Source organism: Pelodiscus sinensis, chromosome 6, assembly GCF_049634645.1.
Source record: "Pelodiscus sinensis isolate JC-2024 chromosome 6, ASM4963464v1, whole genome shotgun sequence".
NCBI classification, from domain to species: Eukaryota; Metazoa; Chordata; order Testudines; family Trionychidae; genus Pelodiscus; species Pelodiscus sinensis.
This window is the reverse complement of record NC_134716.1, coordinates 59,093,636-59,118,687: the sequence shown is the minus strand read 5'-3', so window position 1 is coordinate 59,118,687 and position 25,052 is coordinate 59,093,636. Positions and strand designations below refer to the sequence as shown.

At 43.7% G+C, this 25,052-nt stretch overlaps 1 protein-coding gene across 2 annotated transcripts; it reads right to left on the bottom strand.

Annotated features, from left to right (window-relative positions):
* Positions 1 to 144: 144 nt before the first annotated feature.
* CDO1 (cysteine dioxygenase type 1) lies at positions 145 to 18,931 on the bottom strand. Of its 2 annotated transcripts, none has more exons than XM_006134480.4 (5): positions 18,642 to 18,931; positions 11,841 to 11,918; positions 8,792 to 8,949; positions 4,426 to 4,595; positions 145 to 948 (listed from the first exon to the last, which is right to left on the bottom strand). In XM_006134480.4, exons 1-5 carry the CDS (start codon positions 18,818 to 18,820, stop codon positions 919 to 921), a joined length of 615 nt encoding a protein of 204 aa, XP_006134542.1. In that variant the 5' UTR covers positions 18,821 to 18,931; the 3' UTR covers positions 145 to 918. The 2 variants fall into 2 exon arrangements, with proteins under 2 accessions (XP_006134542.1, XP_025046171.1); XM_025190386.2 differs by lacking the exon at positions 18,642 to 18,931 and adding an exon at positions 9,650 to 9,800 and having other exon boundaries at positions 11,841 to 11,924.
* Between the last annotated feature and the right edge of the window lie 6,121 nt (positions 18,932 to 25,052).

Here is a 25,052-nt window from a genome sequence, read left to right as displayed (position 1 = left end):
TTGTGTCTTTTTAACTCCTCTTTTAACAATGGTATTGCCTAGGGAAGATTTAAGAGATAATAATGAGAAATCTAAGGAGGATGGAATTAATCACAAGTAATGAGCATTATAGATGCTTTAGATATCAGGAAAGAAGCTGCAAACTTTTGAAATTTGTACTCAAATCCAGTTTTATTTAGGTTACCCTAAGGACTTCAGTAGCTATACAACAGAACTCTGGAAACTGGATATTAACCATATTAGACATAATTCGTCTGGTTAAAAACCCAGACCTTTCTCCAAATCAGTTAACTTTTCAAACAGTGTTGTACATGAACTGCATTATTGGTCCTGTTTAAAAACAGATCTGACAAATTATATTTTTTAAAAATAAAATAAAAAAAATGCACAACTACCAAAATCCAGAGCATTAAAACATAAAGAGACTTACCGGTAATTTAAAAAACAAGACAACTGCTGTTAATAGTACCTAATACATTACAAATGGGTACATATTATTAATGGTGACTTGAAGCTACAAAATTTAGATAACTAAATACACTGAGCACACATACCACATAAAAAAAAAAACCCTATTTAAAGAGGCAAATGGTGTTTTAAAAGCCTATTACTGATATTCTCAGTAGAGTCTCAAATTTGGAATTTAAAAAAAGAGGCTAGGATCAGAAAAACAAGATACTTGATTCTGACTTTACAACAGCCTATGTAAAGGCATCTAACCCCTGTAGCAGCTTACAGCACTAGTCACCTTAGACTTTCCATAAGCAGTATTCATTCAGGATAACTACATATTGCCAGGAGGCTTCCCTACTGTATTTCTATGCACAGGTTACTCAGCTAAAGCTGGCATCAGCTATACAATTCTTTAGTCCCTGGGCAAATATTCAGCAGGCCTTAGCATATTCATTCTAGTGCTTCTCAGTTGTTCTCTTGTGACACTGCTGTTGCCTAAAAGAAAGAGAAGAGAGTCTTTTAAAAGAAAAGACTTACAAGTAAGTTAAGATGCTCCATCTACTTAAAGTACTTATATGACCTTCATTACCATGGCAGCTGGGGGCTTCATTCATTAATATATTTATTCTCAACACTTGGGTGAGGGAGGGAAGTGCTCCCTCTTACACAGTTAGGCCATGTCTACACTAAGGCTGTGTCTACATTGGCCCCTATTATGGAATAGGGATGCAAATGTAGAACTTTGGAAGAGGCAAATGCGCGGGGGATTTAAATATCCCCTGCGGCATTTGCATTTTCATGGCCGCCGCTTTTTTCCGGCTTGGAGATAACTCCAGACTGGCGCGATCCTCCGGAATAAAGCCCTATTTCGGAGGATCTCTTATTCCTACTTGCAAGAGATCCTCTGGAATACGGCTTTATTCCGGAGGATCGCGCCAGTCTGGACGCTTTTCTCCGGCTTATCTCCAAGCCGGAAAAAAGCGGCGGCCATGAAAATGCAAATGCCGCGGGGGATATTTAAATCCCCTGCGCATTTGCCTCTTCCAAAGTTCTACATTTGCATCCCTATTCCGTAATAGGGGCCAATGTAGACGTAGCCTAAGAGATTATTTTGAATTTACTAAGTTTCACTTCTGGGCACCTGATTTTACAAATTTGAAGTTCCGTGTCCTCACTATGGAGAAGAATCAAATCTCCAAGACAGGCTCTATTATTGTGGATGCACTACTTTGGACTCAGAGCCCCAAGAAGAACTCTGGGGAGCTGCAGGAGGCCTTCTGGAGGCCTATTAGTTCAAATTAGTAGCACTGGAGTGTCCACACTAATGTTATTTAGGACTTGCAAGTTCAGGAATAGTGTTATTCTTCATGAAAAGCGGGACTACACAGTTCAAATTCCACAGCTCCTTATTCCGGATTAATGGACTGGGTAGTGTGGACACATCTCCTACAAATTCAACCTTGGGTGGCTAATTTTGAACTAAAGTCCTAGTGTAGATCTGGGTTTAGGGAAGGAAGGCAGAAAGACCACAAGATTTTGTGCAAACTTGGGCAACTCCATGGCAGAACAGGGAATTTAACTCTGGTCTCCCGAACCCCTGCCTCATGTCCTATCTACACCAGACCATCCTTCTCCTCATACCTATTGAATGAAGCTTGACCCTGTCAGCAAAATTAGCCCCCAGTCTGGTGGAGGGTGGGGTGAGAATCACCTAACTGTACTTGAACATGAATGCCTACTAGCAAACCACATGATGATGTACTACACATATGAGAGGGCATGATCAAGCTTAAGAGATTTTTCTTGGCATGAAAGTTCTCTATATTATTACTGCAGTATAATTATACAATAGCACTCACAAAGTACACTCTGGATCCATATAGTTTGCTTTATTTAAGCACACAGGAGGATACTTGTTGGGGAAAGTCACTGGTATGTTGGCTGATTAACACTGAAAAAAGGTGATTGGCATATACAGCTGGTTGCAGTTACTGAATAACTGACCAATTAGTTTTAAAAAGACCCCCAACATAGCCAGATTCCTCAATGAAACCCTAGCCAAACTTATAATTACATCTTATTGAAAACTACATCAGGAGTTTACTTTTAAATTTTGCTTAGTTTAACTTTAAAAAAGCCAATATAAAGTGTTGTATATTTAATTTTTCAGGTAGATTTTCTTGTTCCTAAGAAAACAAATACACTTTAAACCAGTCATTCTCCTTTATACTTTTAACCTTTCCTCCCAATTTGCACTTTACTGCCTCCTCAATTTCTTTTGACACTTGGTAAACAGCAAAAAGATCTGTGTCTGTTTCCAATGATCTTTCCAGAAACCCTCACTGAAGCTAAAAAAATTTTTGCAGCATGAAATTATTTGAAGCAGCTGTATGGCCAAACCGAGGCTCCATCCACCCCCCTTTTACTGTTTAAAGTTACTGGAACTAAGCGGAGACACCCAATGACTAAGATTTTCCCCATTCAAAAATCAGCTACAACTTCCCATCACATGCACAAAATGTTGCCAGTTGCTACAGAAGAAAAACAGGAAAAAAACCAACTATTTCCCAGATATTTTACTTTGTTATTACACACAGACCAAAGACTTCCCATCAGGTAAAGAGCTTTAAAGAAAGAGAATACACACACAGCAAAATGCTTGAACTCTTATTCTCACGTGACTGTGCTCTTCATTCTCTTCAAATCTATCTTATTTCTTCTAGACAATAAGGACTATAAAAAGTTTAGTTGTCTGCAGAACTTTCAAATGTGTAAAGTTTAAAGTTTGGCGCTTGACCTGGTTGAATCAATTTCTTATCGCTTTAACATAAAAAGCTCCAAAGAAACACAACTATTTGCATTGTGCTTGTTGGACTGGAGGGATTTTGCCTATTATGCATAAAGCCTTAGTTGAATCTCCCCTACTAATGGCTCGGTAATTCATTACCTGCTACTCCTTCAGTGAGAGTTAGAAGCGCTCATTACCTCTCAGCATCAGGCCTTCTGTGACCATCCAATCCAGCCATGGACCATCCCAAACAAAATCTGTGCCATTTCTTCAGCATTGTAGGGTTGCCATCTTTCCCAACAAGATGGACTAGACACCATATGCGGCAACAGTGTCTGGTCCATCCAGTTGGGAAAGTTGGCAACCCTATACCACAAAACAGCCTTTCTTCTATAAAGGTACTAGATTGTGGCTAGGTTAGATACGCTGAAGTGTTCCAAAGAGAAGGCCATCAAGCACCACCCCCAGTCCTGGTACTGAGACTCCATACAGAGATGAATTCGGCTTTGGTGCTGTGCCACTAACCGGACCAACCTCATTCAGGGAGTCTCTGCATTTCAAAGCTTGTTTTTAAAACCTCAGAACACTGTGTTCGTTTTTTGTTGCCAACAAGTTACAGGGAGAAAACAAATTGGTCTTGAAATGTGAAACTGCTTAGTCCAACAGCACTTTCAAGTCCTTTTGCTATCAAGGGGCATTGAGGGTTCCTCCATACTTCATAAGATTGGACCCTTTTTTTTTTTTTTTTTTTTTAACACACACAGGAGTGCTGGGGGCAGACAGATGAGCAGAGCCAGTGATACCTAAATCCAATTGTAGTTCTGACAACAACACTGCCCCATCTGTGAAATAGCGATAAACTTGACCTCCCTCCTAGGGATGCCATGAGCATAATATCTGTTCCATGCTTTGAAGAACCAAAGGAAGCACTGCAGTATAAGTGCAAAGTAACATTTTAAAACTAAGCAATATAAGAAACTTAAGGTTGATGCCAAAACTAAACTTCCTCTTGAAATGTTTTTCATCTCTAGCCTAAAAATGATCAGGCAGTCCATGCCAAGAACTGTGTGTGTGCTGGGCAACCCACCAACAGAGCCACGGTTGGGATGGACAACAGCATGGCAAGCTAGCTCTTTGCTCTGTTCATGTGAGGACACAAAGGGTATTCATTAGCTTGTACTTACCCCTGGAGTCCTTTCTCCAAACTGACTATAGAATGTCATTTTGACTTTGTGCTTGTGTCCAGTTCTTTGATCAAAGGTGTTACAGTTGTCAAAGGCTGGGCTGTACAGATGTAGACTAACAGCAGACTCTGTGTGGCTTGTGTTCTCTACCCGGTGCAGGCCAATGGAGTCTAAACAAGCAAGGTGTGAGAAGCAAGTCTACATTAATAGACGGATCTAATGAAATCTGATAAGTGCTGGGAGAAGCACGGTAAACCAAAAAGAAAGGTAGCCACACCTAGGAATTTGGGTTTTACTTTCTTGAACAGATCTCCAAACCTATTGGGACTTCAGAATACCTTGCTCTCTAAATTTCTACATACAGATTTGTGTGTGTGTGTGTACACGTACGTACACCATTGATAATTTATTATTAGCTGCCATCTCCAGATTATTTTTTCTTTGTTTCCTACGAGAGGCTGGTGTTTTGAAAACCTTGGATCGAAGATTTGCTTTTCTAAAGAATAAGCATTTCAGGTTTTTGCATTGCTAGTTTTCAGCCTGATAACAAGGATATCAACCACGTTTAAACTGAACTACTTGAATTTCAAGTGTAAATTCACAGCAAGGAGACGTTCACAGTTGTTCATCTTCCAATTACCCTTTCCCATTTGCCTGGGCTTTTGTTTAAAGGGACAAATTACTAGAGTGTGGCAAACATCCAGTCTTAACTAAAACAGCAAACTCAATTGAACAGGTAATAAAAAACCCACTGTCCACAGGGCGGCTATTAATAAGTTAACGTCACTTTCTAAGAATCAGGGGTGAAACTGAGTTATTATAAAATACCCAAAGTGAAAATTAAATCTACCAAAACTCATGCTGATAGAACATTAAAAAAGAATTTTAAAAATTGCTCAAGAGTCCAAGTTTCAAGTTTAGAGCAAATGCAACTCAGCCCTTTATGCTTATGTAATATCTTATATAATACTCAGCCCTTAATTGCACAATGTAGTCCCAATACTGTTACTGTGGAAAGCACTGATGCATTCCAACTTTGGCACATTTAAAATGTACCCACACTTTCATGTAATGAGGGAATAAATCCCTAAAATTTATATTCATGTACTCAGAGATTAAAATCAGCTCACTCCCGTGGGCTGTCTTACACATGCAAACACCAAGCAACAGGCACCAGTATAAAAAGCAACTGCCATGCTACATGGAATACTCTTTCTGCACCACATTCAGATAAATGATGTTGGAGATATCCTGATAGAAACACAAATACTTTAAGGAAGGGCCATCCCAAGGGGGGTCTGGGGCAATCCCCTTCCATGCCCTGCCACACGCTCTGCCCCATCCACTCCTCAAGCCCCACCCTTGCTCTGCCCCCTTTCGCAAGCAACATGGCCCTGAGGATTATGGGAGCCTGATGCATCATGTGGGTGGCAGGAGCCAGAGTGGCCCAGCAGCCAATTCCACCCTCAAATGCTACAATGCCCTCTCCTGAACTGCTGCACCCCACTTCTCTACGATGGCAGGAAGCAGAGCGCCATGGGGTGAGTGCATCGGTAGGGTCAACCCCCGCTGTCATCCTGTGCCAAGCCACATTATCCCTTGGTTCTCTCCCTTCCACAGGATTGTTGGGGCAGTTGCTGTGGGTCCCCCAAAAGTGCAGGGCCTGGAGTGACCACTCCTATGGATGGGATGACTCCACTTTAAGGCATCGTTAAGGAGTTAAGCTGGCAATGCATTTTGTTTTCTTTTACTCGTAAGCTGAAATATCCAACCAGGAAACACAGAGGAAACAGACATACAGTTCCCTCAGAAGACTACTTAGTTTTGAGGGGAGGAGGGGGGTTGGTAGATAGCTTTAAAAAACAAAAAAAACAGAGTTTAGAGCATACACATAAAGTTCAAATATTTTCTGAATCAATTAAAAAGTCTTACTTTCCAATGCACTGATTATATTAAAAAACAAACATCTCTTTACCTCCAATAAAAACCCTGAGCACCTGGAGTAAGAGAGACATCTGTTCACTTCAGAAACTCTGGTTAATGAAAATACACCTCTTAGTTGACAGGAGGCATGGAAAATAATCAGAAGACAAAATTTTCAGAGGTATTGGCCCTGGCTGGCTACCCAAAAGACTAGCTGTGCAGGGTCAAATAAATGTTTCAAGATGTTTGTTTTATTTACAAACTTCTAACAGTAGAAAAGTATACCTAGAAAAACAACATTGAGTGCATATAGAAAGTTGTATAGAAGCAGTTATACCAGCGGTGATCAACCTGTAGCCCACAGATCACATGCGGCCCACTGGGGCTCCACCTGTGGTCTGCGGACACCCTGGCTGCTTCCCTCCACACATGCCTCTGACACACTGGGACTATGTCTAGACTCCAGGCTTCTTTCAGAAGAAGCTTTTCCAGAAGAGAGCTTCTGAAAGAGAGCATCTACACAGCAAAAGCGTATCGAAAAAGCGATCTGCTTTTTCAAAAGATAGCGTGCATTCAGAGTGGATGCTAACCCACATTTAAGCTGTGATTACTATGGATGACGTGGCCACCAGGGCACCTGTGCTTTTTCCCCCCCTTTCCTCTTTTTTCGAAAGAACTCCCTCTTCCCCGTCCACACACACCTTTTTCCCCGAAAGAGTTCTTTCAGAAAAAGGCTTCTTCCTTGTAGAAAGAGGTTTACCAATGTTGGAAAAACCCCTCTGTTCTTTTGATTTTTTTTTTTTTGAAAGAACGTGATTGCAGTGTGGATGTAAGTGAAGTGAGGACACACCCTGGGGCACCAGAGTACAGAAGTTCCTACACCTCCCGCCTCCCTCCCAACACTTTTGCAGGAGCCACAAATTGCCTGATTTATGTTCCATTCCCCCTTCTCTCCCGCCCTCCCAGAGCTGGAATGCCACAAATCAGCTGTTTGCGGCATTCTAGCTCTGTGAGGGAGAGGCAGGAACGGAGCGTGAATCAGACAACTCATGTGCTCCAAAAGTGCTGAGAGGGAGAGAAGAAGGGGAGAGGAGCAGGTAACTATGAGGCTCTGGTGTCCCAGTGCACCAGAGGCACATGGGGGAAGGGAGGCAGATGGGGGGCTGCAGGGCTATGGTCCACCGAGGTGAAGGAGGGCCACTCATGCAGCCCATCATCCACTATTTCTAGGTGAGCATCCTTGAGTTACATACATTGTAATCAGTCAGAAGCAGTCAAGAAGCTCACCATTTTTATACAGTAGTGTGCATTATTTCACATGGGGAATTGTGTGGACGATTGCAGGTTTGGTCTTTTGGGTGCATTTGTAAAGAGTAACGTTATTCAATAAAAAAGGCACATTTATTCTCTACCCCAAATCAAGACAGGTATGAGCTTCTGTGCACCCCAAAGAGTATAAATACAGGATTCTAAAAGATCAGAGCAAAGTATATTTCAATCACTATTAATTCTACTGCTGGCTGTTAGATTTATTGATTGTGTGAGCGATTACTACTCTACGAGGCTACGTCTAGACTGGCATGATTTTCCGCAAATGCTTTTAACGGAAAAGTTTTCCGTTAAAAGCACTTGCGGAAAGGAATGTCTAGATTGGCACGGACGCTTTTCCGCAAAAGCACTTTTTGTGGAAAAGCGTCCGTGCCAATCTAGACGTGCTTTTGCGCAAAAAAGCCCCGATCGCCATTTTTGCAATCGGGGCTTTTTTGCGCAAAACAAATCTGAGCTGTCTACACTGGCCCTTTTGCGCAAAAGCTTTTGTGCAAAAGGACTTTTGCCCAAATGGGAGCAGCATAGTATTTCCGCAAGAAGCACTGATTTCTTACATGTGATCGTCAGTGTTCTTGCGGAAATTCAAGTGGCCAGTGTAGACAGCTGGCAAGTTTTTCCGCAAAAGCAGTTGCTTTTGCAGAAAAACTTGCCAGTCTAGACACAGCCCTACAGTATTGTTCTTAGGTTTTCAACTGTAGCTCAAAAGGACCTTACAGACCTAAGAGATATTTTCTTCACTAATCCAAACGGAGAGACACCTATGTATTTTGGATTTGCATACATGTGATTTTCCAATTGTTTTACATTTAACTTCATAGCCACATCCAGATAATTAACTGAAAATGCAACTCAGTTCTGCAAGGCTCTGAACATTCGGGAGTTAAAAGATTTGAGTCTTTATTGTGGATCTTAATAATGAATTTAGATGCATGGGGTTTTGTTCTGTTTGAGGAGAGACAAACTCTAAACAAGTGCTGATATACGACAGGGTTAGCAACAGTACAAGAACTTGGCTAGATCAGTTTACTAAAGAGTGAACTTTTCAGTTACAAGTTGTTATCACTGATGGTCAGCAATGGGATGGTCATATACAAGACATTAAAACAAAGCTTACCATGGATATAGGCACATTGATTTTCTCCCAAAACACGTTCTGACTTCTTAGTCATTGCTCCAGTCCCTTTTTTTCCAGGCCACTCAAACAGAGTCTCTTTTAGATTCCCCTGAAGGATCTTCATAAAGCAGTGTGAGTCTGTGTGATCATGAATACTGCTAGAGAAACACAGAGGAACTGAACTCAGTGTGAGGTATACATGTAATTCACCTACTACACATAAAACAGACTACTTTTGGGAATTTTGTGCCAAAAACTTAAAGATTCTCCAAACCATATTTTAAAATTCTGTATCTTTTATTTGTCAAAATAACACAATTAATCATGCTCATTTCAATTATTTTGATACTTTGTTTTGAAATTCCTGTCAACAAATATATCTGTAGTAATACAGATAACAAAAAAAGATTCAGGAAATGTTTTTTGACAAATAGATTCCTTATTAGGCATATTAATACAGAACTTTGAGTAATAATTCATTTACACTACAAAACAGAAATGTATTTCCTGCACCCCTCAGAAGCAGTGCAAAGGCTTGGCAGAATGGGGAGTAACTGAGGGACAGGGAAGTAATTGTTGGGAAGGAGCCTGGGCGTGAATCTAGACGGTTGCTGGGTGTGAGTGGAAGAAGTATGGAATAGGGCTTTTATTGGGGGGAGGGGTTGTTTTGGCAGCTCCCACTTGTCCTAGCCTCTCCCATTCAGCCACCCACATCCCCATAACCCCTGTGGCCCAGAATCCCCACTCCCATTTTGTTCCTCCCCCAATTAGCCCTTCTGAACCCTAGTCTAGGTGACCTCCCTGAAGCTCCCTGTGCCCTTCTCTGTCCGTCCATCCCCATATCCTGGACCTCCTCACCTGGCCCCATGGGCAGGGCGCTGTGAGGAAAGCAGTCTCTCTTTCTCCCTATCCACAGCTGGCTGCGAGCCGGCTGCCCTCAGCTCTGGTGCCACAGCAAACCCGGAGGCAAAAGGAATAACTGCAGCGCCTCTCCGGCAGAATGTATTTTCTGCGGAGAAAAAAGAAACTGCAGGGGACATGAATTCTGTGCCTATGCAGTGGCAGAGAATTCTCCCAGGAGAAACAGACACTATAGTGTATTGTAGAGTTATACCAGTATGTGCAGGACATGAATGCTATTGCACACTTATCAGAACATCAGCAAATCTCAGATATTCAATAAAGGCTGATGTATTAAGAAGCTATTACAATAACGTAACAACAAATACAGGTTTTGGAAACTTTAATGGGATTAGCCATACTAGCCAGAAGTAGACAAAAAGGAAAATTCCAGGCAAGACATCCTGGCTGTTGAGAAGCAAGAGGGCACTTTCCATGGATTTTGTTTGTATCTGAGAGAAAAGATAGAATCCCAAACTTGAAACTCAACCACTATCTGGGAGAGGGAGATTTTTAGTTCTTCTCCATCCTCAGGTCTTCTTTGCTGCTGTGAGGGACATGAAGTATGCAGGAGAAAGGAGTTGCACTGTTTCCCACTGGATTTAATAGCAGTAGCTAAACTGACCAGACAGAGCGGTTCACTGCACACTGCTGCTGCTTGGCAAAACTGTGAGCAGCAGCAGGAGCACTGGAGCAGGTTGGCTACCTACTCAACAATACATTTGCATAAGGGCTAGAAATGTAGTTAATTTAAAAGAAATGAAAGCTTCCCTGCTGCAGAAGTTGCTTTGGAACCCAAGGCAACCAAAGGAAAACCTCCTGCTTACTCTTGTAAGTGGATTTTTTTTACCCCAATGTACAAGACTAATCAAGCTTCAAATCTAGAATATTAAGGATTTATACACAACAAATGTTATTCCAATCCAAGCAAAAGTTGTATTGCTCTTGGCTTATGAGATGCAGGATTCTTCTTTCTTTTTTTAAAAAGTAGGCAAGTTCACTAATGCCACAGATATTCCCTCAACAATTTTATCTTCTAATGAATTTTCTTAAATATTTTATCCTGTTTACACAAAACAAACTGTGGTATCATTCTAGTCACCAGGAAATGCTTCTCCAAGTCGTAAATCAGTACACTGTTTGACAGTTTTAGTCTCTGCTTAAAGAAGACCTTTTAGTAACTAGCAGATCTAGACAGCCTTCTTCCATTTTTTCCAGGGAAGCATGGCTCTGTCTCAAATTAGACCTGACAATGTTAATTGATTTTCACATCTAAAGCAAACAATTATAGATTTTCTGCTTACGTGCAGAGTCAGTGAATATTGGACAAAAATTTACAGGCTATAAACTCTTTTTTTGATTAGCCAATAAAGTTGTGAAAGAACTTCAGCGAGACAGATCCAGCCCCCACTTCTGGCACATACACACCGCATAATAAGCAACAGTACTGGCATGTTCAATTCTGCAGAAGAGGCAGGCTATACAGACTCCAAACTCCTGCATACTACAAAACAAAGCTCTGCAGGAACTTCAATGACTGTGTCTATGCAGATCCACTAGTCAACACCCCCATAAATCCCAGTAGAGTAGTCACAGCAGCTGCAAAGTCTATTGTCAGTTTATGGCTGTGATAGCAACCACAAAAGTGGCTGTGTTATATGATATGGTGGAGAGGAGAGAGGTGAGAAGATTTCATTCCTTCCCACACCCAAACCACACAGACCAGGATTTAAACTATATATAGGTGTAATAGAAGCAAAAGTTTTATAACCTCTAATACATGGACTTAATCCTGCAGTCCTGCTCAAGCAGAACTCCTATAATACAACTGGAGTTTTACTTAAAGACAGAAAGATCTACCACTAACTGTGGGGTTAAAAAAGCTCATTAGACAGAACAGAAGCTTAGATGCGGTCAAAGGCTGAAAACCACAGAAATCCCCTAAAATCACGAGATACACAATTTTGAAAATTACTTCTTTGGCATAGTCATCATTATTATCTTTTGTTTGTAATCACTGGTTAACCACCCACTAATGCTTGTGAGTTAGAGGGTTTGTTTCTTTTTATAGTACAATGACCCAGAACATTATAAAGACAGTATTTTTCATTTGGTCTGTATTTCTATCTGCAAATCTTTGGATACAAACCTGCCATGCCCTTCACCCCAGCATAAGATCATCAAGTTGAACTTTCCATTTCCTTTATCCACAAGATTTCTTGTATACCTGAAATGGAAAAATATTTTTTCGTTTAAAAAAGCAAACAAACAAACAAACAAAAAACCACATGTGTGCGTATAAAGAAAACAACTACAAGGAGTATACAGAGGGTGAGGGCAGCCTATATTACAAGGTCCCTTCAATTTGGAAAGCAAATTATGCAGAAAAAGTGAAATGGGATTTTCAAGTAGTTTTTGCCACTCCACCTTTTCAGGTTGGAAAAGACTGGAGAAACAAATAACTGATAGCACCAGTGAAGCTTTTAAAAATTAAATCCAGTACTGAGGTATAGAAGTATATATTTGGAACTGAAGTAGACAAAATACTCTAATCAGAATAGTTACTGAATGAGGTCATTTCAACAAACGGCTTTATAATTAGAAACAGAGTACTGCAAGGAAGAAAAGAAAATAACTTTTTTTTCCTACAGCTCATTTTCACATTCTTGGCTTTCCTATATATGACTGCATTCTTTTGCATTCAGCAAAAAATGTTACAGTTTAGGGGTAACCACATATTGCTTCTTTTCTGAACTATTCTGGTTTTTTGTATTTATAATTCTTTTGTACATCTGAAACTCAGTACCAGCATGGTAATTTCTGTCAAACAGCTATGTCTAAAACAGAGCTCTGAAGAGGAGAAGACGCTAAAAAAAAGTTTCCTATAGTAAATCAAACACACAAAAGGAAATGCAGAAAAGGTATGCATTTTACATACATATTATTCATCGGAGTAATCAAGGGCTTGAGGCCCTCTTGTGTCCCTAAACAATACAAGTAATTTCATTCTCTGATTCCTAACTGAAGGCCCAATTTTGCAAGCTTGCACATGGGTAGTCTAAGTCAGTGGTTCCCAACTACTGGTCTGCAGACCAGTGCCGGGCCATAAAACACAGGCTGCCAGGCCGCAACACACTGCCAGGCCATGCCCATGGAGCTGGGGTATATCCTGGGCACGTGGCCAGCAGCTGCCACAGCTAAAGCCAGCTGTTCATGGCAGCTCTGGGAATGAAGCTGGCTGCTGTGCTGGGAATGAAGCTGGATGGGAATGAAGCTGGCTGGTGTACCCCAGCACCGGCCCCCTGAACCGCCACATAGCAGCCGGTTTCAGCTCTGGCAGCCACCATGTGGCGGGCGGCTGCCACAACTGAAGCCAGCTGTTTATGATGGCTCTGGGGGCCAGGGCTCGGGTACATATTTTGGCAGACTGGTAACATTTTATTTGAATATTATTTGCATAATGAATATGCAAATAAATTGTTACTGGCCCATCAGTAGTTTGTGAATGGGTTTGCTGGTTCGCAGTATAAAAAAAGGTTAGGAACTACTGGTCTAATTGACTTCAATGGAGTTATTGATGATGTGAAGGAAGGGGCAGGGGGAGAGAAGAGAGGATGGGATGCTTCAAAGCAGCAGTGCTGTGTGAAGCCTGGGACCAGACCTCGGGCTCCATGTGGAGCTGCCCAAGCTTTGAAATGCTGTGTGCAGCCCGGGGTCAACTGGGAAATGCCGGGTGCAACAGGGGTCAGCTCCTGGGCTCCATGCAGCACTGCCACATTGAAACACCGTGGGGGACTGCTTGAGTCCCCTGCTGGCCCCATGCTCTCCACAGTGCTTTCTTTCATCTTTGAAAAAAGCAGAGGTGCCCTTATCAACTAATCGAATAGTCGATATAAATTGCATTGACTATTCGATTAGCCAATTAATTGAAATTTTACATCCCTAATATGCTTGTACCTTTGCAGTAGGGTTGCAACTTTCTAATTGCAGAACAATGAACATCCTTGCCCTGCCCATTCCACTCGCTCCATTTCATCTCTCCTTCCCTCACTCCATCTCCCTCTCCTTTACTCTCCCCTACCCTCCCTCCCTCCCGCATTTCCACTGAGCTAGGGCAGAGGGTTAAGGTTCAGGAAGGGATGAGGACATTGGCTGAGGGGGTAGGTTCTAGGGTGGGGCTGGGGATGAGGGGTTTGAGGTATAAGACAGGATTCTAGTCTGGGGCTGGAGATTGGAAAGGGCAGGGTATGAACTCCAGGCTGGGTGTGTGGGCTCCTGGGTAGGGCCAGGGATGAGGGCTTCAGGCTGTGGAAGGGGGTCTGGGCTGGAGCTGGAGGTTAAGGAGTTGGGAGGGGGGTTGAAAACTCCAGTTGGGGGACGTGAGAGCTCTGGGATGAGTGTTTTGGAGTGCAGGAGGAAGCTCTGAACTGGGGCAGAGGGTTAGGGTATGGGCAGGTTCAGGTGTGGGAGCCAAGTGGCAGTGACCTCAGGTGGTCCCGGCATTTCCGGGGATGGAGAAAAATCAACCTGGCTCCTTGGAAATGGAAGCATGTCCCTCTGGCTTCAAGGTGGGCAAATGGCCAAAGGTCTTCCACATGCTGCCCAGTATCAGATTCCACCCAGAGCACCAGTTCTGCAGCTCCCATTGGCCACTTCCACTGCAAATGGAAGTTGCAGAGCCAATGCTCAGGGCAGTGCCTGCAAGCAAGGGCAGTTCATGGTGTCCCTCTGGCTGCTCCTACATCTAGGAGCCAAAGGCACATGCCGCTCTTCCCAGGAGCTGCATACAGGCCCTGGGCACAGAGCCTGCTTCCCCGTTATGGTGAACCAGACTGATTGGAGCTCCTTTTTGAGCAGGTATTCTGGTCAAAAATCAAATGCCGGGAAACTCTTATTTGCAGGCCTGGGGACTTAAGGATTATGTGTGTTTCTAACAAAAAGGGCTTCTCTGCTGCAGCCACTAGTAAAGATTTTCAATAGTCATGAAGAAGTTTTTCTATGTGTTAACTTGCTATTTGTTTTGCTTAATTTTTTGTTTTCCTACAAGATATCCCCAAGTTTTAATTGTCAAAACACCGTGGTGGTAACAAATCACTTTCATTTTATCATATTTAGAATAATAGAACTAGAACTGGAAGGGACCTCGAGAGGTCATCAAGACCAGTCCTCTACCCTCATGGCAGGACTCAGTATCATCCCTATACCATCCTTGATAGAGGTCAATCTAACCTGCTCTTAAATATCTCCAGAGATGGAGATTCCATAACCTCCCTAGGCAACTTATTTCAGTGTTTAACCATCCTGACAGTTAAGGAGTTTTTCCTAATGTCCAGCCTAAACTCCCTTGCTGCAGTTTAAGCCCACTGCTTCTTGGCCTAACCTCAGAGGCCAAGGAGAACAAAGTTTCTCCCTCATCCTTGTCACAGCCTTTTAGGTACCTGAAAACTGCTATCATGTCCCCTTTTAGTTTTCTCCTTTTCATACTAAAATGTCCAGTTCTTTCAGTCTTCCTTCACGGTCATGTTCTCTAAAACTTTAATAATTCTTTTTACTCTTTTCTGGACCTTCTCTAATTTCTCCTCATCTTTCTTGAAATGAGGTGTCCAGAACTGGACACCATACTCCAATTGAGGCCTAATCAGCACAGAGTAGAATGGAAGAATGACTTCTTGTGTCTTGCTCACAACACTCCTGTTAATGCATCCCAAAAACAGCATCACACTGTTGACTCATATTTAGCTTGTGGTCCACTATGACCCCTAGATCCCTTTCTGTGGTACTCCTTCCTAGACAATCACTCCCATTCTGCATGTGTGAAACTGATTGTTCTTTCGTAAGTGGAGTACTTTGCATTTGCATTATTAAACTTCATACTATTTACTTCAGACCATTTCTTCAGTTTGTCTAAATCATTTTGAATTATGACCCTATCCTCCAAAGCAGTTTCAACCCCTCCCAGCTTCGTCTCATCTGCAAACTTAATAAGCGTACTGTCTATGCCAATATCTATTTTGACTTCACTAAATCATAATGTTACTTTCTTCATTTATCTCATTCCATCTTTAGCTTCTAACCTATTTTTATATAAAGGTCTTTTTATGTGATGTCACAATATAGGAAGCTTTATCTGATCAAACGCCACAATATGTAGTTTCTGCATAGCAGGTATGACTGGTTAAGCAAGAGGATGCTACAATAGTTCCAGTGTTATAACGTTCATACCAGAATACAAGTTTTGGGGTTTGTTCTGAATGGGGGAAAAAAAGTTAAACTGAGAAGAAAGGAGATTATGTTTAAATCCAATATATTGCATCAGCAATAAAGAGAAAATTAAGAATTATTTTGGAAGTGCAGAAATAATGTATGAGTTACTGATTTCTCCCTTACATCTGGTGTATATCCATTGTATTTAGAAAAGTAACAATTATTATTAAGCCTTAACTGATATGCTTAACCAACACTATGATAAAAGAAAAACTTAATCTGGAGATATCAGAAGGGGGTGAGGGAAAGGAATCAAATGAACATGGTACTTTTTACGGCCTGACAACAGAGCACTGTGCATCCATGCAGACACATGTCCCCAAGTGTTCAGTAAAACTAGCACACACACAATAAGGTGATGTGCTTTCCTTCATCCAAGATTTAGCAACCCTCCCTCCCCAACACACTTTGATGGAGAGCTGGGCAGGAAATGGGTTCCCCATCAAATGCATATTTTCAAGATTGCAAAAGTTTTCCTGTACACATTATGATGAAAGGAGACCTTTCAAAGTTTTTCCCCAAGAAGCAAGAGTGAGAGACATACCCACTCCAAAACCACCAAAAAGCCTGATGCTAGGGCACCCAACTAGGACATGGAAGACCCAAGTTCAAGTCCTTCCTCTCAATCAGGCCCCCAATCTCTGGTTATATTAAAGGGAAGGATGTTCTTGACGTCAAGATGTGGAAGTGAGACACAGAGGATGCAGCATCTATTCCAGGCTCGGACAGAGATTGCTGGGAGAAATCACTCAGGGTAGGTTTGTTTACCTTAGGAATTTTCTTTACTCTTCTCCTGCTCATCTAGCGCTAGCACATCTCCCTTCCAGTGGTACATCTGTAAGGTACCGGTGACAGCAGATACAGGAGTTTCTATCACTGTACCTTGTCCACACACCAACCCTTCCACTAGTGGAGCTATGCCAAAACGGTGGCCGAGGATCTAACTCAGCTCCTCACCTGCAAAGGGTGGCTACTACTTGCCCCACCTTGCAGGTGTGGCATGGGGAACACTCTGTATGTCTGGAGCGGCGAAGGGCACTGATGAGCACCACAGAAAACCCTATAACGAGATGGTCACACAGAAGCACCGCTCTGATGGTAGCCACGGTGTGAGAGAGGTGCGGGAGGAGGGGGAGGAAGCGATCCAAGCCCCCCGGTCTGCTGACTGACTTCACACTCTTCTCTGAGCCCTGACCTCCTCCCCCAGCTTCACCCGCGCCCCGCGGGCAGCCACGCGGCGCACTGAGCCCGGCTCTGATTTGGCCTGAGTCTCCGGGCGTAGCTCCAGGGCCGCTCTGATTGGCTGCCGGAGCCCCATCCCTGCCATACCTCCGAACCGCCCTTTGCCGGGCCGCCAGCGGAGGCGCGAGAAGGAAAGTGGCGAGGGGGCAGAATGGCTGAACCGCGGCCCCCGCCCCGCCGCAGAGCGGGGTTGCGCAGGGATTAGCATAGGGGGGAAGTGGAGCGAGGGGGCAGGAAGGAGGAATGAGAGAAGAGTGGATGGAAGATGCCGCCCCCTGCAGCGCAGGACTGGAGAGGAGGGGACAGGCAGCAGGGCAGCGAGGAGAGGGGACTGAATGGAGCAGCCGTAGGGGCAGCGGGGGAGAAGAGCTTTTGCGGAATAAAACCCGAAGCCTGGCGCGCTTAGAGGGCTTGATTTCAAACCCGCTGCCCAACAGCCTCCCCTGGCCGCTTCCCGGCTCCGCCGCGCCGCCCCTGGAGCTCTGGGGGGCTCGAGGGGGATCGAGCGAAGCGCAAAGGCTTGTTCATTTGGGAAGGCGACCCCCTGACCTTCTCCTAACAACTCACCGCACAAGTCAGCGGCAGAGAACTGGGGCAGCCTACACCGGTACCGCACAGGAGATGGTAGCAGCTGCCCCCTTTCCCCAGCGGGGCGGTCCCGGCCCTGAAAGCCGGCGTTGTGTAGCCCGCCGCTGTGGAGCTAGAGCAGCGAGCTAAGCTGAATTAGCCTCCCACTGCCGATCCGCCTGGGAAGCTTGCCAAGATATTTTCCCTGGGTTCTTCGTTTCTGAGCTGTTTCCAGGAGACTGGTTTCCTTCTGAATTTGCAAACCCTTCAACACTTGGGAGGATGCCTCCTCCCATCCGTCATCCTAAAACATCTTTGCTATTCACATGAACGCCACGCATCTGGGGAACACTGTTAGAAGGGAGCGGGCTAAGCACGCAGTGTACTTGCTTGAGTAGACAAACCACAGAATAAAACCCACATGCATCTTAGGTCAGATTCCTACCCACAGCTGTACCGAAAAGGATCGCAACAGCGTGGGCAGTGGCCAATCATGTTATCCAACCCTTAAAGAAACTCTTTATCGTTGTGGTGTAGTACGACATGCTCTTTATTTAACAATCGATTGCAATTAAGTTTACACCGAGATACCAGGTGCCTCCTTCACCAGAGGACAAGTTATCTAGATTCCACTAGATGACTGCAAAGACGACGACTCCTTCTCCTCCCTTTCCTCAAACCGATTTTAAAGTTCCACTCCTCTGATCTCTATTGATTCCACTTTATCAACACCCCCATAGCACAAATTACGCCTCCCATTTCCTAACAAGTATGTTCACATCATATGTCTTGCTTGCTGCGCTGTTCGTTTACTCTTTAGACGGTCTCCTTTTTGCGTTACCACCCCTTGCACTGAGATAAGAAGAGCTGACTTTACCTGTATTGGTCAAATTGGGCATATTTCATCCACTCTGCAGGATTGCTCTCATACGATTCCATTAAGGCCTGCACTTCTTCTATATTGGCTTTATCGCTAGAAAATATGTGATGCAGGATCCGGATAAGCTCCTGTAAAGTATGCGCTTTCCACATGTGTGTTTGCACGGGCTGCTCCATGCTACACCTTCCCCACTCCGGGCGCACGCAGACAAACTGCTTGTGAGTAGATAAGTAAACAGGTTCACCTGCTCCTACCTAGCAAGCGACAAATAGCCCTGCAGCTTGCTGCTGCTGCCTCTATTTATGCTCCCGAAGTTTCAGCGGGAATGTACCAACTATCCAAGGAGGGTGGGAGGGAAGTTAATAAAACGGATTAGTTGGCTATCGGATCCTGGGTTGTGCTAGCAAACAGAGCCCTTCTCCCCCACGCCCGACTAAGAGTTCAGGTGTGGCTTCCCAGAGTCCCCTGCCTTTTGTACGGGAGGTCGCACTTCATCACGCTGATGTCCTGCCCCGTTCCCAGCCATTTTCTGAAGTGTATTTGAGTCTCTTAAGAGTCAGACTGTGGCGGGTACAAAGCCCCAACCCTGGATGCTCAGGGAAAAGATAGGGAGGCTTAAAAAAAAGTCATGAATGACCCCCCCCCCCAACTCTGATCCATCTACTTTATGTAGGAGTAAAGTATCCCTCACCGCAGTATCTATTACCTCAGAGGTTTGCACTGCAGCAGTGCTGACTCTCACGAAGTATGGACATATCTCCCTCCTCAACACAGCGTTAGAATAACCCTCTTTTTCCTCATTCGCAGCCTCTCCGTAGGAGATTCCTCTCCCCAAGGTGATAACAGTTACTTAGCTCTGCCTTGGCTGCTCAGTTCTGCAGAGCCGGGATCACCGTGTCCCGTCCTTGTCCCAGAGGAAGGGATGGGTTAAACTTTCTTAGCCAGCTGGAGGTGGAAAAGCATCAACTCGGCAAATCTCAGTCCATTAGCAATTCTCTCAGGATTAGAGCTCCTTGACTTTCCTTCTAAAGCAACCTAGTTTATAACATAATAAATATACTGCCCTGCAATACTTCCTACCCTTCCTGCATCTCAAAACATTTTACAAATAGTAATGAATTTAAGTTTTTTTTTTCAAAAGTACACATTTAACTGACCTGGGAGCACATGCCTAACAGATTCTTGCTCCTTAAGTCACAGAGGCACTTTAGAATATCCCACCTTCAGTAAACTAATGAGAAAGGAAAATATCTTCATTCTGCAGAGGGAAACTGAGGCACGGACATGGACACCTGAGACCACATAGGAATTCTGTGGCAGAACCAGGAATATAAACTAGGTTTTCTGATGCTTAAGGATGGTCCCCTAAACATTTCCTTTGCCTTTTGTAATTCTACAACTACTTTTGTGCATACCCCTGACTATCAAGCACCAGGACCTCCTTTTACCATCACCCTATGCTGCAGGGGATAGGAGTTACAGCACCAATTCCTCCACAAGGGTCCAGCAGCAGGCCATCAAAGGCAATCTCTTCCCTTATACCTAGCTGTTTACAAATGGAGAGGGAACTCTTAAGATTACTGGGGCAGGTTTCATAGACACCCTGAAAAGTACAGATGCCGAGGAGGAACAACAGACAGCAACCACTAAGCCAATAGCCAAAGGAGAGAGCTCCCTACTCATTCAAAGCAATTGGACCTATTTAGGAAGGGCAGTCCCTATATTTTTTAGCAAGATGATTTTTAATTTTTTTCATTCTGTCTTCCAGAAATAATCCCTCCTAATTCCATGTAGTTTAGTGTAGTAAAAAGATTTGTTCCCCATTTCAAACAAACTGATTCCTAGATTTTTAATATTGGCAGATGTGCAACAGAGGGCTAAGTGGGAGAGGACAGATGCTTGCTGCTGAGAAAAGGGGAGAAACTAAGAGCAATATCATCTTCAGCGCCTTTCTCCCACGTGTGTGAGGCCTCTCATTGTGGCTCATCTTTCCTTTTGACAAAGCATAGTCATGCAGTCACCATGGGGATGGGGTCATCATTATGAACAAGACACCTTTGTGTTTATGCTACAGCCATAACATGGAGGTTGACACTTTTCTCCAAGCAGAAAAGTTGTAATGAAGAAATTTAAAGTTTTTTAATTTTTTTAAAAAAAGCCATAAAAAGCTTTTATAAAACATAGATAAAAGACATGATAAGGATATAAATTTTAAGAGTTTAATGTACCAAAGCACATTAAGGTCATGCTCCTGAATATTAGCTTGCATTTGAGTAGTCCCAGTTAGTGAAATGGAACTGCTTGCATCCATTAGCACTTAGCCATGGTGACTGGCATTCTATGAACAGGTATATCATGCTTTATTTTGGGACCACAGACTTTACCCCAGAATCCATAACTTGCTAGACGACTAGATTCAGAAGGAGGACTTAGGCAACTTAAGCATAGGTGCTAGAAATAGGGATTCTGCTGCACACCCTGGCTTTAAGTAGTTTCTGTTATACACTGGGTTTACAATTTGGTTCAAGGGCTCTCAGCACCTCTGCACCTAAGTGCCTAAAGTGCCTGTTAAGTCCAACACTGGCATTCACAGAACCAACCCTCCAGTTCCAAGGGACTTTAGGAGTTTACAGAGTTAGGAGCCAGCCATGTTTTCACTTAAAATACCAGAAATGCCCAAATTTCAGTGGCTGGGCATGTACACAATCACCTACATCCTGAGAATGTCCAGCAGTCACCTAGCTCATTCCTAAACCTTGGTGGAATTCACAAACAAGGTCCCCCATCCCCACTTTCTTGCCTGGGGCCTAATTCAGTTGGCATGCTCTGAATATGGCTTGATTTCCTGGAAGAGCTGATGAATGGCTTTCTTGTAATGAAGTGGGATATGTGGGTTTGAATCCCCACTCTGCATCACAAGGAGCAAGGACTTGATCCAAAGTTGGAGCCCTAGCGAGCGGGTATTCCGGAGTGGCTTCCCCTCTCTCTCTTGTTGAAACTATTCCATTGTGTATGTATAACTTTAATCAGGAAAGAGATAATAGCTCCAGACAGGAGGGGCATGTGCTCCAAATGCCATGGCCAGGGGGGCAAGAGGCCAACCACAGATGGGGTAGGGTCTAGTGCGAGGTATCTACCTCCCTCCCCCAGTTACATGAGCTAGATTCTTCATGAGCACCTCTTTCCTGCACTGGTAAATTCTCTCTCTCTCTCTCTGAGTCCTGGAGATTACCAATAGAAATAAGTAGTACATAATCAAGCTTTATGTGATTAAGAACTTTAGGACTAGGCCCAAGATGGGCGAGACTTCCTTTAATTTCCCCTCAGATTAATTGTGATGTCAGTGTTCCCTATTTTTTTCCCACTCATGTGCAGAATAAATTTTGTTATGCACACTGAGGCATGGGTGAATGTGCACCAGTAGAAACACATGCTGCCTACTATGAGCACTCTGCTAAACAACTGAGCGGTATTTAAATATCTGCTGGGTAGCTACCCAACTGCTCATCTTACAAGGAACACAGATTCCAGTCTTCAATTTCAATGCTCCACAGACACACAATTCCCACATGAACATAACAAATACTACAGTATCCATTAAATGATTATTAAGAAGCCATGTTTTCCAATTCCCAAGACCAGGTTTACTATAACTTTGTTTCCAATTTAACTATTTGCTCTTAAACCTAGAAATGCCACATCTTTGGCACACTCAGGAGCCTCACCAATCACATTTGGTAGTCATGAAACTGTATAATGACACTGTAACCATCATTTAATAGTGATGCTACGAACTAATTTAGTTCTGTATCACAATGCACAAAATACATCTAGGCTTCTGACAGATGTGCCACACACTCTTGAATAAAGTGAGAGTGGGCAATTTCCTCTTTTTTTGTTTTAAAAAAATTAAGAAGCCAATAGCAATATTAGAGAGCAGAAAACACAAGTGCTCCATTGATGGGCCCATGATGTGTAAGATTTCCCTTAATTCCCACACAGATTAGGTCTGCCTCCCTATCTTAATGTGATGTCAGTAGTTCCAGTCATCAACCTTAAAGATTTAATTTTATAATAAACCTTAACTAGTTTAATGTATTTCAGTTTGTCACCTCTCACTCATTCTTACTTGTTTTCCATCTGATGCTCTACTTGGTACTCTTTTCAATTTAACTATGCATTTCTTCAATTGTACTGCATTAACTAAGTGTTGTTTAATCTATACATAGATGGAAGATTATTTTATACTTGCATTACTTTACACTTCATATTTCACTTCTTGACTGGGTGCCTATTCTATCAAAATTATCCTGCCATACAGCTACCTTTCGTTTTTCTGAACCACTTCCTTCATTTTAGGCTTATCTGTAAATTGAGATACAGGTTGAACCTCTCTAATCCAGCACCCTCAGGATCTGACCTGTGCTGAACCAGAGAATTTGCTAGACCACGGGAGGTCAATATTGTCTTAACACTTCCACTGCTTACTGGGCTCTTAGAAGACGGTTAGGGGTAAATCTAATATATAAAGGGGAATGTTTGTATGTTTGTGCTCTAATAACTTGGACACTATAGCTTTGTCTACACTAGCGGCTTCTTGAATCAGAAGTATGCAAATGAGGCTAAGTGTGGAATATCGCCGAGCCTCATTTGCATACCTAATGAGTCACCATTTTTGCAGAAGAGGTTCTTGCTTCAGAAGGAGCTGTCTACACTGCCCCTTCTTGCGCAAGAAAACCCCTCTTGCGCAATGCCGTTATGCCAATTATTTTCAGGAATAACGGCAATGCGCAAGAGGGGTTTTCTTGCGCAAGAAGGGGCAGTGTAGACAGCTCCTTCTAGCGCAAGAACCTCTTCTGCAAAATGGCAGCTCATTAGGTATGCAAATGAGGCTCAGCGATATTCCACGCTTAACCTAATTTGCATACTTCTGACAAGAAGCCGCGAGTGTAGACATAGTCTATAAGACCTACCACAACCAAACTTTCCATGGGATAACCTTTCCTCCAGGAGAAGATTTTAAGGTACTGTGGGAGGGGAGAGATGAGAGACCAACACCACTCCTGGGGGCTACACGGAGCTTGGCAGTGTGAGGAGAAGCGGCTTCCTCACCATTGCTGGAAGCACATGGAGGCTCCTCTTCAATACTGCGATTGGCTCGGGGCCCAGCGGCCGATCAATGGGCGGGCAGGTTGCTGTCGGGGCTCGCTCTAGGTGGAGGGGGCAGGGCTGCTGTTACCGCTCAGCTGCCACTTCGAAAAAATGTCTGGAAGGAGGCACATCAGGGACTCAGAGGTGAGAGTGGGGGGAGGGAGGGAATGAATGGGCAGGGGGCTGGTCCGGGGGGGGCTGGACCATTGGGGGGGCACATAGGGGGAAGGCAGGATTGGGGGGGCTAGATTATTGGGGGTGGGCTGGTTCAGGGGGGAGCAGGATTGTGGGGGGGGCTGGACAATTGGGAGCGAGCAGTGGGAGGGTAGGATTGTAGGGGGACGAAGGAAGTGGAGCTGGACAATCCTGCAGGGAGTGAGTGAGAAATGAAGCCCATGGTGGGGGAGGGAGGTTGGGTCTCCTTTGAGGGGCACTGGCCCAAGGGGCAGCACTGGATGAATTAATCCAAGGTGGGGAGAGATGGGGGAATCCCTCAAATCTGGGCACTAGTCCTGGGTTTCATACTGGATGATCCTGGGGCTAGGGTGAGAGATGCAGTCCATGGGAGGGGCAGCTGTTCAAGGAGGTGGTGCTGGAGGAGGGACTATAGAGGTGCCAGCAAGCTCAGGTAGTTGACTCATAGTTTCATCAAAAAAGATGGGAGAAGAGTTTGATGTGTCACCTTGAAATCTCTCAGATTCAGTTGGGTCAGCCCCATTGATTGAGGCATCCCTATATTCAGCTCTCGGATGAGAATTTGCAGACCCAGCCTATCCCCTACTTCCCTACCAAAAAAACATTAGCTTCCACAAGGATAATTAGCAAAAATACCACCTGATAGGAAGCAAAACATTGCCCTATTGAAGAGGGGCCTCTGTATGCTTCCAGCAATGGTGGGAAAACAAGCATGATTTCCCTCAAATGCAACGGAAAAGTTTTCCGTTAAAAGCGTTTGCGGAAAAGAGCATCTAGATTGGTACGGACGCTTTTCTGCAAAAGCACTTTTTGTGGAATGTTGCTGGACCAGAGATTGTCCACGAATGTTGCTGGATCAGAGATTCAACCTGTATTACCCATTACAACTGTGACTACATCAATTAAAATATATTTTCTGTGCGGCTTCTCTCCTTGCCAGATTCCATAGATCACACACTTCTGGCTCAAATTCTTCTACCTACTAGCCATATATTCACTCACCTTAATGAGTTTAGTAACTCACCTTCATGAAGTGTATAAAATAATCTATCATTTCAGACA